Genomic DNA, 14,357 nt, shown 5'->3' with positions numbered 1-14,357 from the left:
GATAGCCGTGGGCGGTGTTTCACGGCCCCGCGCTGCAGCACGCTGCGCTGCGCTGCCATGCATTGTTGCGGCGGTTGATATGAATTCGGCTCCACGCTAGCGTTATGAGCTTCCGAGTCTGTTGATGCATCCATGGAAATTGGAAACCCAATGCACCGGTGCGCGCAACGCACCCTGTCCAAGCAAAATTTTATCATCGATGACCTCTGGTGACATGATCTTTTGCTCTGAACCGATCTAAAATTGGCTGAAGTATCTTTTCTTCTTTTTGCTACTTTTGACGCTACTTCGAATACCACTTAAATACCCAAAGCTGAGTTATAAGAATGATGCTCAATCCCCATTTCCACTCCAACAGGGCTTGAGAGTCTAGGCATTCCTGTGGGGCACGGGCTAACAATGACTATCTCATAATCATTGTGGCCATGAACATCTACTGCCATTCATTAACACCGGTTTCGCTGCGCTGAGCGGTGGCCGTCCCGTTTGTTGGATTCTACAGAGCTGGCTGGCGGAAAGCGTTACCGGCCGCCCGTCCACCGCCCGCGGGCCGGACCGAGCGGTCCCGCTGACCCTACCTGACCTGAGCCCGGCGCGATATGGGACAGGCAGACGGGGGTTCGGCTCAGCGAAGGCAGCGCCCACTGGTGCTGGGGACTTTTTTAATAGACCTACTGTACGCCGCACGAGTCTAGCGTCATCGTGTCGTGCCGCGTCCACTGTTCAGCGCTCTCTTCGAGGCTATTTCTCCAGCCTACATGGGTGGACTGGGATTGGAGAGGTATGGGATGATGCTGCTGTAAATACTCTGTCAAATGTTATGAGCGAGCAGGTCTAGTGATTAATGGCTTTAAATGAAATATCATAATTGAATTGAACTACCTATAGAATGGCATTGAGCGAGCCCTATCAACTATTTTCTTGTTGCCGTTGATGTGCAATGTACATACAGTTCTTGCGAAAAACAGGTATCTGTAACATGCTTTCTTTTTTCTGCTGTTACCCACCGTTTTCCCCAAACGGTGGTTCAATGACTCATCACTTTAGTGCTTCAAATGAACCTTTGGTTACGGCCCGAATTCGCCTTGGTGCATTCAACATGATGCTGGTAGGTATATATGCATGCCTGCCGCACGGTAGGTGTTTCCACAATCGCCCTTCACCCATATCTTCAGACGCGTCCTGAGTCCCTACTGCCTTGACGTCAAATAAACCAAAATAAAATAAAAAAGGAAAGTCATGAAACAAATGGTATTCAAGGAGCAGCAAGCAGGCAGTGATGTACCAACAGACAGTCGGTCGGAGAGACAAACAGACGGACGGTTTTCTGCAAACAATCACAGATGGGAATTACACTCAGTATGGGCACATCACGTACTGCATCCATAGTTATGTCAAGAATTGCTGTTAACTCCGTATAAACACAGCAATAAACCTTCAATCAACATTAAGTCAAGGTTGACGTTTGACAATCATTACTTTAACAGTTCAAGTTCATTGATGTTAGCACGCAATCAACAGTTTGCTAACTTGCATCTTTAAATTAACAGTTGTACTGACCAGATATGTTTGGGCACGACGGTGGAACAAAAACAGTGGCAGCGGCTGGCTCAATCTCAGTCCGCACTCGTAGGTCCGCGGCTCAGCTGCTCACACTCAGCTGGACGGCCCTAGAACCACCCCAAACATATGTATAAACGTTGTCTACTTTGACAATGATAAACTAATGACTGTAAACAGCAAAACTAAAGAACCTGCACCCAGTAGTACAGTAAATCAAAGTACAAAATTGAAAGCGCGACGAAAGTGGCGCTACGTTGGTTTGTTGCCATTTCCGCTGAATTCAACATCGCTCACAGCTAACAGAAAATATATCAGACAATACTAATTGTGCTAGCTATCACTTGGATGCATTCATTAAACATTTCAGACAATCATCAATAAGAAAATGAAAGCATACGTACGACGGCCCTCGACACCAGTGGTTCATTCAAGAATGAGCCTGCGTGGTCGACAATTTGGATGCGTCTCGTGCGCCAAACTCGTCAAAGACACGCGAGCAAACGCGGCCACTAAATGACGGGCCGGCTCCCGAACGTAAAGAGCCGCCAGATTTCTCACAAACGGCGACCGGTCGCAACAGTAGGTAACCGTGAAAATATAATATATTCAACAATGGCACTAACAAAGTAGAGGGGGTCTGCAGGATTGGCCTGGGTCGGTCAAGGCGTCAGGTCACACATGGCTATTGCAGCTAAAGGGCGTTCGCTGGGGCCGTCACATTAAGCACAGATTAATTGCTATTAAAGGGCGTCTGTTTGCGCTTTGCTCACAGTAAATGTCATCTGGCAGGGGCGTCGGTAATTTGTTGTGCCACTCCACAGAACACTCACAGCGAGGCGCCATTCAGCATGGAAACACATCAAGGTGTCGGCATCCATCCTTGAGCACATTGCTTTGGTGAAAGGAAAATGTCATCAGCTTTAATTACACAGATGATGTAAAGTTGCAATTTTCATATTGCAATCCTAACGCTGACGATTGAATATGTTACTTGTGGGAAGTTGAGTTTGTAGGTATAATTGGCCTGTGCGGGCTACGTACGCTGGTCACTTGTCAGTTTCAATTTCATAAATGATGGCTAAATGTGTGATAAATGTCTCTAAAATGCTAAATCAGTGAACTTTTGGTAATATTAGTTACCTAGCCGACATCAGTCGGATAATATATAACAAAACCACTACATTAACATTTTACCTAGCTTATTCTGTGTAGTTGAAGTTTTAGGTGGAATGCCTTATGCCCGTCAGGGAGATGCAATCTAATATAATGACTTATCACGGTGCATTTCTTATGCCACCAAATACATTTAGTTAACGTTACAGCTGCAGCTACAACTTACAAGCATTGCTTTCAGTCTGTGGGTTAAAAGCGTCCCACAATAGCACATCCATTTATAGTTTAGTAAAATGAAAATTCGCTTTGAAGGTTGTGCCCTCTCTACTGCTGTTGAAATAATTTAGGAAAAAAATCCGAATCGTTTGATTCCTCTAAGTGCGTGCCATTAAGGCAAGACGATGGCTCCATTCCAGTCGTTCGCTGAACTTTAACGGTGATGGAATCTCAACGCTCAGCTCTGAACTTTTCCTAAAATCGTGCCGTGTCCTTCGGGTGTCATTATCGCCGATGTCTTTTCTCACCTAATGAGCACATCAGATGGCGATTAGATCTCTGCTTCACGGGTCTCTTGAATAGCGGTGAAAAAGATAGCTCCAGTTCTCCAAGGGTGCGCTCAGTTTCAGGAAAATCGTTACCACCAACAACTTCTTTGTGCCAGACTTGAAGAAGTCACGTTCCGACATCATCCGACGCAAAAGGCAGAAGTTAAGAGCCACATCAAGCGTTTCAGCCACGAGTGATATTCCTCAGAACGCACATCTAAGCTCACGCCGAGACTTCACACATTAGACGCTGACCTCATCAGCTTAATGTCAAGTAATTATGCGGCGTACAATATCTCTGGTAGTGGCCATGTATTGCGATAGTTCATCCTCTCCCATTTATCTTGGCATTTACTACCTGACCCACGATTTGATAGCATTACCATAGCACAATATATAATTATATACGTGTATAGCACAATACGAGTATAGTTGCCATCTTCTTCAAATATCATGACAATTTGTTTCTGTATTGCTTTAGAGGACTGGATTATCACATCAGTGAACTTTGTCTAATTGCAGTCCGCCCCGTTTCTCGTTTTCAGAGCATCGAGCTCCTGCTGACAAAAGCCATCGGGTTCCGGTCGGCCCGGTGAAAATTGACGGGTTCGGTATGTGGGTGATGGAAGAGGCGTCAGTCGATTGATGCTGGTGAACATGGAACAGGCCTGAGGCCATATGACACAATCAACGCTGTTTTTCTTTTAACCCCAACAGACCATCTGATTTCCAGTTCAAACCGTAGAGTCGGAAACTGAGAAACGCGCTGCAAGCTGTTGAATGTTCATATACCGACCGACGCTCAAGTTCCGACCCGACAGAGCCCACGTTCATTCAAAACACTGAGCCGTAAGTCATATATATATAATCAACTCGCTAAACTGTTCCCTCAGAATCACTGGGTGTCCGATAGGGTCCGCTCAGCGCCGGTGCCAATCAATCCACCGGCAGCCTGTAATTACGCTGAGCTGGCGGTATGGCCGGCCGCCGCCGTTGCTCGGGCGCTGTGCGCTGGTGTCGGCCGGTGTCCAGGCCCCGGGTGCGTCCGCCTGTAACCAGCACATCTGTCAGGGCGGGCCGCGGTGCGCCGTGCTCACGCGTCCCACAACAATGCCGCCGGCGGCCGCCGCCATTCTTCCGTCCGCCTTATTGGGCCTTATCGCCGGCCGGCGGCTTACGCTGCTGAGCCGGCCAGACGCCGCACTAGGGGAGCCCGGGGGGAGAGAGGACTGGGAAATGAGAGAGTGGTGGGGTATGGATAGGGCAGAAAAAGGGCGACGGAAGAAAAGTGACGATGGATCGAGTGAGGGAAATGAAACGGGGCGAAGAAGGGCGATAAGGGTAGAGGACCGGAGCGAACGGCAGAGCACGGAGAGGTCAGGACAAACGACGATGTAATTCGAGGAGCTGGGTCGAGAGAGATCAACAAGAGACTAGTGGTTGTGGTAAAAAGCGGGAAAGCACAGGGACTTTGGGCGTGCTGGATGACGACCACTGTTGGTACGGTCTCTGGTTTCAGGAAAATTGGCTTACACATCAGTCGACTCCAAAACGGGTGGTTCAAAGGAGCTCGGGTCTGCTCCGAAGTCAGGCCGGGTTAAAGTGATGGGCAGTGGCTGCGTTGTGCCAGACACTAAAGGTCAGCCCGTATTGAGCCGGGCGTGCTGGCCGCTGTAATTCTAGCGGCTCAGGACAATTTTACCGCCACCCTGGAAACAGTGCCGGGGACAGAAATGGCACGGCAAACACCTCACAGGCACTGAGCAAACAGATAGTAATGATTCCCTCATTCGCATTGTTACTTTTGCTTCAGCTGTGCTAATAACAGCAGCTGGATGCGACAAAAGAACACAGCGAGAAACTCCCAAGCGGGAGATAACGAATGACATATGTTTTATCAAAGAAATCATAATATGGCATGCCATTACCGCACAATATACATGCGGAGAGAAAGACGGGAGGGACCTCTACCCCAAGGAATGACCGTACCCTAACATATATGGAGATAATATTCGCTTTTTATAACTTTTAAAATATTTTCCCCTTAAACCTTGCCAAACATAAATTCCTATTCTATGTAAATCACTTTTATTGCCTGTCATTTCCATCCATGGCATGATATATGAGGTCCAAAAGCGATAAATAATAAATATATGAAAAAGGTGTCTCAAGAATACGCCGAGCATAATGGCGATTCATGCTACCCTAATGCATGATCCTATCCGCATGCTTGTGTTTCTCGAACAACTATGTAGGCATTGGATGCAGTGCTACTTGGTTCCGATATAAAACTAGCCATGATATTGCTTTCCATGGACTGCATTTGCACTTCAGCGCTCATATGAAACAGCATATGTAAATACCTACTGGTAGCCATTCGCCATGTCCGTTTCACTTTTTGTCTACCGCGGAAGGAAACATTTACTTTGCATCCCAATGGTTAACAATCTCATGCTGTACCGTGCAGTTTCTGAGTCTCCCATTAGGTCAAAAACGTTTTTTTTTAATTAGCACAAAATAGCTTGCATATGCATAAAAGAGACCGGAAACACTTAGGCCCAACTCATGACAAAGGTGATGAGTTAAAACTCATACTCATACAAGTGAAAACTCCGCCAAAAACTCAGCGCACCTTTCTTACTGCATCATGCATTTCCTCGAAAGCTTCTCGTAAGCTGACGTCCCGGTCGGTCTCTGGCTGTGGTCTGACGTCATGTTGTGGCCCGGCCCGGCTCAGGTAGCGTTGACACTTAACACCTCGCTGCCGCGCTGAGCTGTCGGCGACACGGGCCGATTTTACGGGCGTGCGGAGCGGCGGCGGCGGGGGAGACCCCAGTCCATCCCGGTCGCGTGACACCACTCCGACGCATGTTGCGGCGGTTGGCGGTGGCTCCGCACCGGTTGGCGAGGAACCCGCTGTGACGCTGCAGCTTCGGAAGCCCGCCGCGGCCGGCCGCTGCTGCCCGGTGCGACCCGAGCCGCCGCGCCGCTCCGGCTAACGGGGTGAGCGGCGCGCCGGCAGGTCACCGTCCGGCTCAGCTCAGCTCAGAGCGGCTCAGCTCAGCTCAGTCGGGATCAGCGACACTTGCCGCATCTGATAGTAGTGCTACACTGGTGTGTCGGCCTGCTCCAGGTGGTTTCAAATGGAATTGCGCAGGTGACTCCACACCAGGCGACCGGGTGTTACAGAACATTAAACTGCTGCCCGCATTGCTGTAAGTGGCTTTAAGGCCTATCGGGCTTTAGTGACATTGAGCGTTTCGATTCTGATCCGCACCTGACCGATAACGGACAATGCGTTTTACCCAACTCGTACTTACCAAAAATAGTCCGATCTGTTTCGGACTGTCGGAAAATCCCCGGCCATCCGCTCGCTGACTGGAGCGTTTTCTTACCTCCGGCGCGCGCTGTGAGCGGTGGTCGGCCGGTGAGACAGAGTGGGCTCTGGGGACGTGTTGGGCGTCCAAGGACGGTTCTGATACGATATACGGATACCGGCTGAGGATCAGCGCGCATCGGACTGAAACAAATACCTCCGCCGGGACCGGCCGCCCCTCCCGACACCTCGCCAGCGCCGCCGGAGGAGGACTTATTACGCGCCCGAATGGGCTCCAGCCTTTGTCTTCATGGCTCATGCATATGTGGGCGAGAGTTGATGAAGACTGACAGGTGATATCGACTCATAAGAATATCATTAATCTCAATCGATGGCATACCTTTGTGATGCCCATTAGGCTGCCCAAGAGACTGGTCTTGGGTTGAGCAATTACAGCTCCTGTAATTACCATGTCAGATCGTTAATTAACCCTTTTACAATTTACATAAAACGACTAACAAGAGGCACTTAAGTGGATGGGACTTCCTTCTTATACCGCTTCCCAAGTGATCCCACCTGCATCTCCCCGTTCTTGGTATTCCATTCGGATCTCACTCTCGCTCTGCCATTGAGCGCCCTGACACCACAGCTCTCCCCGTCTGACGGTGCCGTGAGAGTGCCGGTCGAACCCATCCCTAGCCTGTCGCCGCTATCGGCGCGGCACTTTCCGGCGCCGGTGTCGTCGTCACTCGCCGCGCCGTATCTGTGTCGCGTCGGGCGCGACGGTGATCCGCAGAGCGTCGCAGCCGACGGTCGATTCCCCGAGTCCCACATCGGAACCCCTTGGACCCCAGACCCCTCCCCGTCCGGACCCGCATGTGCCACCACCAGCACAGCTCACTGACGAATCGTCGCGTCCGGCGAGCCAACGAGAAAAGTCGGCCAACATCTCGTGGCGACCAACTATTTTAATCTTCCGGTCTGGCCGGCTGCGAGAGGCGGACGAACAGACGCCCGGCCGGCCGCTCGATGTCTGTGATATCCACTCGTCGCTCATAGAATGTTATCGACTGCCGGCCGGCGGCGATGTAGATTTCCGCGGACTGTTTCTGGGACGGTGGCGCCGTAGATCGTTCGGGAACTGCGTGTCTACCTGGTCAGGTCCAGAGCAATGTCCTGGTCGTGACGTTCGCTGGTGGGAAAAGTTCGACCTCGGCCAGATGGGGAATAGCAAGAGCTTTTCCATGAAACCAGGTGCGTGTCCCCGTAGTCGTGGGCAAGGAATGCGCCCTTTGTGTAACATTAATAATGTACGGGTTCTAAGTAAGCCGACATTTCTGAAGAACATATATAGAATGGAGCGCCGACCGTAATCCGATTATCCGCGGGCGCAGCGGGCCGCTGTCGCCGTAAATGAGTGATACTGGACCGGACACGTGACGACAAAATCCACCTGGCAACGTCGCCGCGCATTAGAAGCGCCTACATTTTAGTCCCGACATCGATCGGACAAATCGCCCGGTCCCACACAGGCTCCAGCGGATCTGGAAATTGCCTTTTCTGCAACTTCATCAATCATAGTCCTTTGTTGTGTGACCAAATGAGATCTCGGCCCTGACAGATCACTGAGGATATTCGGCGACCTGCAGGTATTGTAGCGAGGAATTGGGATAGGTGATAAATTATGTTACATTTTTATTTTATGACAAGTAGTTCGCAATGAAAGATCAGTTAAACGCTCAAAAGCATCAATTTCATTGAATCATTGAGGGAAAACCTTTGTCGTGGCACTGTAGAAATACAGGTGCAGGAGAGGTGTTTGTCTTGGAATTGGAAGGCTTCCCCTTTTGCGCGGTGCTCTTTGTCAACAATTAGCCTTGGTGAGCAGGGGCTCTGCCATGGTCTCAGGATTGGGGAGTCCAACCTAAAAATGCACATCCTTATACATTAGGCTGCATAACGGAAGTCAAAATTATTTGGGGGTCCGGACTCCACGACTCCCTCCCCCTCCCCCGGGCCGTGGTGGAGCCCCTGTTCATAAGAATTTGAACGGTCTAGCTAAAAACAAGACTACCAAAGAGAGCTAAAAACAAGACTACCAAAGACTCCAGAGGGAAGACGGAGCTGTGAGGAGGATACACTGAGCAGTGAGGATACCTACTGCTCGTATACTACAAAATATGTACGTAAATGGGCACCTGAGTAAGTACAATATTAAAAACCATGCTTAATTTTTAGTTTTATTCACGCTCGCAGCGACTCGCATTGGCTTCATATAAAACAGCACAGTCAATACTACAATTGCAACAATTTAACAGAATATTACATTTAGTAATTATAGCATGCTGCATGCGCAATATTAGTTGCCTCGAAACCATGTGAGATAAGACATGGAATGGTGCCTTTTTTAATCGGGCCATCCCATGATCCTCCCATTGTAATTAAACCAGCAATGCAAGCGCAAAGATAATTGTTCTCTCAATTAAAGTTGATTAAGTTGTACAAAGGAATAACTTCGTGGCCTCGCCTTCCACCGCTCAAGAGAGAGGGTGAAAATAACAATGCATTTTAGCGCAGAGTAACGAGCTGTTTAGAAATTGTCCACATTGCAAGGAGTCCTTTGTTTACAGTAACAAACCGGGTCGTTGTTTTCCTTATCGGCAGCTTCACGGAATGCCACCGTCGATCCACCACAAATGCATGCATACATTCACGTATCCATCCATAACACACATCCATCCAGCTGCTGCGCCGCCACACCCCGCCGTTCAAATGGAAGCCTGAGAATGGCAGCCGACCGGTCAGTCAGACGGTCCCGCGTCCTCACCCTGGGGTCACTCAGTCCGCCCCCCACCCCGCCCCGACCCCGCCCGGAGTCCACACACCTCTCCACACTGCTGTCTGCTGGAAACCCCCACCGACCACCGCGCGGCGCGGCCGCTAGCTCTCGTGGTACGAGAAATAGTCATTGGTGGAGGAGAACCGCGGGCTCTTGCGGCGCGTGCTCGGCGTGGAGCCCACCGAGAGCTGATCGCGGTTCTTCAGGATCGGCTTGAGCGTCTTTTCGCGCGGCTCGGCCGGCAGGTCGAGGTCGTCGGTGACGCCCAGGGAGGGAAGAGAGCGGCGGCCGGCGCGTCGCCGCTCGCGCTCCATCGTGTCGCAGCTGTACTGCATGTTGATGAGCTGGTCCTGGAGCGTGCGGTACTCCTGAAGGTATCGGTCCAGCTGCACGGCGTGGTACGTGTACGGGTTGTAGGCCGGCCGCGGCCGGTACTTGTAGCGGCCACAGTAGTCGGACATGTAGCCGTCCTCGTCGCCCTGCTCGAGCACCGGCGAGGTGGGCAGGCTCGGGTGTCGGCGCCGTCGGACGGGCGCCGAGCGCGGGCCGCGCAGCAGCTCCAGGGTGCGGCTTCTGCCGGCCGTCAGCTCGCCGAGCGGCGGCGGCGGCGACGCCGGACGGTCCGGCAGCGACGGCAGCCGGTCCGGTAGCGGCGTCAGAGTCGGCAGCCGACGGCCCGCAGACGGCTCGGCAGAGGTCGAGCTCAGCAGCGAGCCGGACAGGTCCGAGAGCCGCGACAGCTCACTGTCCGGCGACGGCTCGGCCGGCGGCGGCGGCGCCACTGGCACGCGCGGCATCAGACGGCGCGGCAGCGAGCCGTACCCGGTGGACGAACCGCCCGACACGCTGGAGGTGCCCTGCGCGACGCCGCCGCCGCCACCGCCGCCGCTGCAGTCCAGCCGCCGGGTGATGGTGTACGGCTCCTCGCGGCGCCGCAGGCTGCCGGCTCTGGTCGCCGGCCTCGGCAGCGGCTCGTCCGGCGTGCCGAGCGCACGTTCCGTGTCGCCGTACGACCGGGACGGCCGGGCCGACATCGATCGTGACACCGGCCTGGTTTCGTCACTCCAGTCGACCCGGTCGGTGGCCGGGCCGGTCGCCGGCTCGTGGCGCGTGTCCGGGACCGGGGGACACAGGGCGTCCGGGTGCCGCGGGCCGGACCGCTCGCCGGTGCCGGTGCCGGTACCATTGGCGGTCGGCCGGCTGACCGGCGCCGGACTGGGTCTTGCCGGGAGGGACCGGACCGGCGGCGGGCGTCCGGTCCGGCTCCGTCTGCGGCACGCGCGAGTACCCGGTACCGCGGGTGGGTCACCTTGTTGGCTGACGTCGAGTTGGATGTAACCGAAGCAGTTGCAGACGCTGGTCGAGTGGCGTTTACATGATTTCCTCGCGCTGCGCCTGACGAGCCCGACGAGCCTGGCGCCGGTTTTTCGTTGACGTGGTTGGCGACGGCGGGCTTGTGGTTGAGCTCAATCTGCGGCGCCTCGGTGGTGACCGCCGCGCGCGCGGCTGGCCGCTGCCGGAGCCGGGCGCAGAGTAGACAGGCACAGGCGCAGGCCGCCAGACTGACGGCCAGGCCGGCCGACAGCGCTCCGATCAGCAGTCCGTTGTCGAGCCGCAGCGTCACGTGAGTGACGGCTTTTCGGCCGGACACCCTGACGGTGACGTTGCCGGTGACGCCTCCGGCCGGGTTATGGGCGGCGCAGACGTACCGGCCGGCCGTGCTCTCGGAGACGGCGTGCAGCGTCAGCAGGCTGGTCTTCTCCTCTCGGCCGTGCTCGAACACGCGGTACCGGGTGGGCGGCTGCGAGACGGAGCCGTTCACCACCGGCCGGCCGTGCCACGTCCAGCGCACGCGTGCCTCCGGGGACGCACTCACCGAACACGAGAGCGTCACGTTATCTCCCGACCAGGCGGTGACGGTGCGCGCGCCCTCGCGGATCTGCGGCGGACACGCGAACTGCGACAGCGGCACGGCCTCGAACGCGCGCCGCCGCAGCCGACTGGGCGCCGCGCAGGTGGGCGGCTCGGCGCGCGACGGGTTCACCTTGTCTAGCCAGCGGCGCAGGTAGCGCGCGTGGCAGTCGCACGTCCACGGGTTGCCGTGCAGGTGCAGCTCGCGGATACTGTTCAGCGGCATCAGAGAACTATCGGGCAGCGTACGCAGCCGATTACCGTCCAACTTCAGCCACTGGAGCTTCACCAGCCCTCGGAACGCGTCCTCGTGCATCGCGGCTATCGCACAGTCACTCATCTCTAACCTGAACAGGTTCGGCACCGCTATGAACGCGGCCGCCGGCACACGCTCTATGGGGTTACCGCTGATTCGCAGCTCTCTCAGCGCCTGCACGTGCGTCAGCGTGTCGGACGGCACCAGGCGCAGCTCGTTGTGGCTCAGGTCCAGCTCCACCAAATTGATGAGATCGGAGAAAGCGCGTCGATCAACGTGTCCGATCCTGCAGCGCGACAGATGCAGCCTCTGCAGGTTCACTAGACCGCGCTCCGAGAACACGTCCGCGGTGAGCACGCGCAGTGGGTTCCCGCCCAGCTGGAGCACCTGTGTTCCCGTGTCCAGCGCGGCCGGCACCTCGTCCAGCGAAGCGTTGGCACACAGCGCCGTCTCCTTGCCGTCTCTCCACTTGCACTCACAGCTGCGCAGAGGACAGGCGCCGGCGGAGGCGGCGGTGAGCAGCAGCAGCAGCAGCGGGAGCAGCGGCGGGGGCGGCGGCGGCGGCGGCGCCGGCGGAGGGCGGCTGGCGACCATGGCCGGGAAGGGCACCGGTCATAGTGGCGGCAGCCGCAGCCGGGCGCGCCGGCCGCGGCCCCCACGCATCAATCCCGACCCGGCCCGGGGAGCACGCGGCGGCCGGCTCGGCGGGCAGGGCGGCGGGCAGACGGAGGGGCAGCTCGGCTTCAGTGGACCCCGCCGGTCGGCAGCGCGGCGGCCCAGCTGCCGCTCACCCTGGGGAAGAGAGAGATCGTGTCAGCTTATCAGGTCAGACCGGAGCGACTCTGACTGCCTGGCACGGTTCGTCGGAAGGTCATCTCAGGCTCAAAAGAAACGATATGTACCATTCGAAAGCTGACGGTGAGCTGAATCCAAAAATGTAATTTTTATCAAAATCGATCGATGGCCTTTTTTGAAAATCGCGTTTTGTAAAAACTTTATAAGTTTTTATTCAACGGGCTGTCCCGGACATTCTTAAAAACACAAGCATGTATTTTTGAGTTCCAGTGAAAGCCGAACGCCAAAAGAAAATATTTAGCGAAGCAATATTTCCTAACATTATATGCGTCTCCCACAGCCGACAATAAGGCGCAATTACACAGCTCAATGTCACGATGGACCAAAGTCGGCCACACAGAAGCGTGAAATGACCCTTATCGGCTCGCAGACCCGGCGCTCTCGGCCCGCCTGACCGGCCACGGCAAGGAGTTTCGGCTGTCGTTCTTCAAACGGGCGTCATATTTGTTTGTTTAACGATTCAAGTCGGTACTTGAGTTATTCAGGATACATGAGCAGAAGATTCATTGCTCGGTCACCTTCACATCATGCATTAATTTGCATTTGTTCATGTCTACTTTGCTCAATTAAGCTTGGTATCATGCCCATATAAGGAAAATTGGCCGCGCTGAAATGTCAGAGGCTGCTCCGGCCTCAGCTCGGGTGGAGTGGGGGTAGCGCCCGGCGGGGCAGGGTAACCTTTGACCGGTCGCACGGCCGAGCAGCTGTCACCAGTACAGCCTCTGACAGTGAAACCCCGCTCACTTCCCCTGCGCGGGCACTGAGCGCAGCTGGATGGAACAAAACATGTATAAGAAAAATGTAAATTAAAGCATGTTGTAAATCGAGCAAAACAATGAATTTTCTTCACAGGTATCCTGTATAACTTTAATAGCGATGTGGACAGTTAAACTGACAAATATGACATTTATTTAGTAGAACGAGAGCCGAACGTTCTTTCCGTGGCTGGTCAGGCGGGCCGAGAGCGCCGGGTCTGCGAGTCGATAAGGGTCATTTCACGCGTCTGTGTGGCCGACTTTGGTCCATCGTGACACTGAGCTGTGTGATTGCGCCTTATTGTCGGCTGTGGGAGACGCATATTAATGTTAGGAAATATTGCTTCGCTAAATATCGTTCTATTGGCATTCAGCTTTCACTGGAACTCGAAAAAACATGCTTATGTTTTCAAGAATACCCGGGACAGCCCGTTGAATAAAAAATTAAAAAGTTTTTACAAAAACGCAATTTTCAAAAAGGCCATCGATCGATTTTGATAAAAATGACATTTTTGGATTCAGCTCACCGTCAGCTTTCGAATGGTATATTCCGTTTCTTTTGAGCCTGAGATGACCTTCCGACGAACCGTGCTGGGGAGGGGCTCGATAGGCGGAACATGTATTCAGTAGGGGGACCAAATCACGTCCGGCTTAAACCAACGGTCTGGGGAGATTTATGTTAGCGTAGTAAATCAAATCTTCTTGATATAACAATCTCTCACAAACCGACATTTCCCTCTACCAACCGCGAGCCTGGACACCCCAAAGTGTGTCAGTATCTTCTAACCGGTTCTTCATTTTACTTAGCAGTACCACTAATAAAAACGTCGTTGCGATTTAACCCTCGCATGTGTAGGGGGGGGTCGGATGGACCCCCCCCCATGGTTTTTCGCGAATAACTCGCGTAAAAAGCGGCCGATCGCAACGAAACTTTCAGTACCCTCGCATTGATCAATTTTACACCTACCCTGAAATTTCATGACCCTGACCCAAATGACCTTTGACCTGTGACCTCTTTTCCGAGACCATGTTTGGCCGGAATCGCGATTTCGCGTATGTCGGCTCGCACTAGCCGCGTGTTTGCAAGCTTTTCGTGGTTTCAAACGTTCCAACATGTGATTTGATGTTACTGCCGTGTGTGTCAAGGTCACCTGAAGGTCAGGTCAGGTCATTGACCTTTGGTGACCTCGGGTGACCTCGGGTC

The 14,357-nt window shown here is 53.8% G+C and overlaps 1 protein-coding gene and 1 long non-coding RNA gene across 2 annotated transcripts; both read right to left on the bottom strand.

Moving 5' to 3' along the window:
- Nucleotides 1-1,236: 1,236 nt before the first annotated feature.
- LOC122385212 lies at nt 1,237-2,136 on the bottom strand. The gene is made up of 3 exons (XR_006257173.1): nt 1,965-2,136; nt 1,561-1,670; nt 1,237-1,327 (listed from the first exon to the last, which is right to left on the bottom strand). It is a non-coding gene; the product is annotated as an uncharacterized LOC122385212 (long non-coding RNA).
- A 7,341-nt stretch (nt 2,137-9,477) lies between these two features.
- Nucleotides 9,478-12,418, bottom strand: LOC122385206 (leucine-rich repeat-containing protein 4B-like). Its single transcript, XM_043373327.1, has 3 exons — nt 12,391-12,418; nt 10,665-12,070; nt 9,478-10,476 (listed from the first exon to the last, which is right to left on the bottom strand). Exons 1-3 carry the CDS (start codon nt 12,416-12,418, stop codon nt 9,478-9,480), a joined length of 2,433 nt encoding a protein of 810 aa, XP_043229262.1.
- Between the last annotated feature and the right edge of the window lie 1,939 nt (nt 12,419-14,357).

Source organism: Amphibalanus amphitrite, unplaced genomic scaffold, assembly GCF_019059575.1.
Source record: "Amphibalanus amphitrite isolate SeventyFive unplaced genomic scaffold, NRLGWU_Aamphi_draft 000211F_arrow, whole genome shotgun sequence".
Taxonomy (NCBI): Eukaryota; Metazoa; Arthropoda; class Thecostraca; order Balanomorpha; family Balanidae; genus Amphibalanus; species Amphibalanus amphitrite.
Note: the sequence above shows the minus strand (reverse complement) of the source record. Positions and strands in the feature narration are given on the sequence as shown.

Bases quoted from the DNA above. Each gene is read 5' to 3' on its own strand.
- LOC122385206 (XM_043373327.1), bottom strand. From the start codon at position 12,418: ATGACCTTCCGACGAACCGTGCCAGGCA. The intron at 12,071-12,390 runs GTCAGAGTCGCT...TCCCGCTGCTGC, and splicing joins CCGACGAACCGTGCCAGGCA to TGCTGCTGCTCACCGCCGCC. The intron at 10,477-10,664 runs GTACTCGCGCGT...ACGCGCCACGAG, and splicing joins TGACCCACCCGCGGTACCGG to CCGGCGACCGGCCCGGCCAC.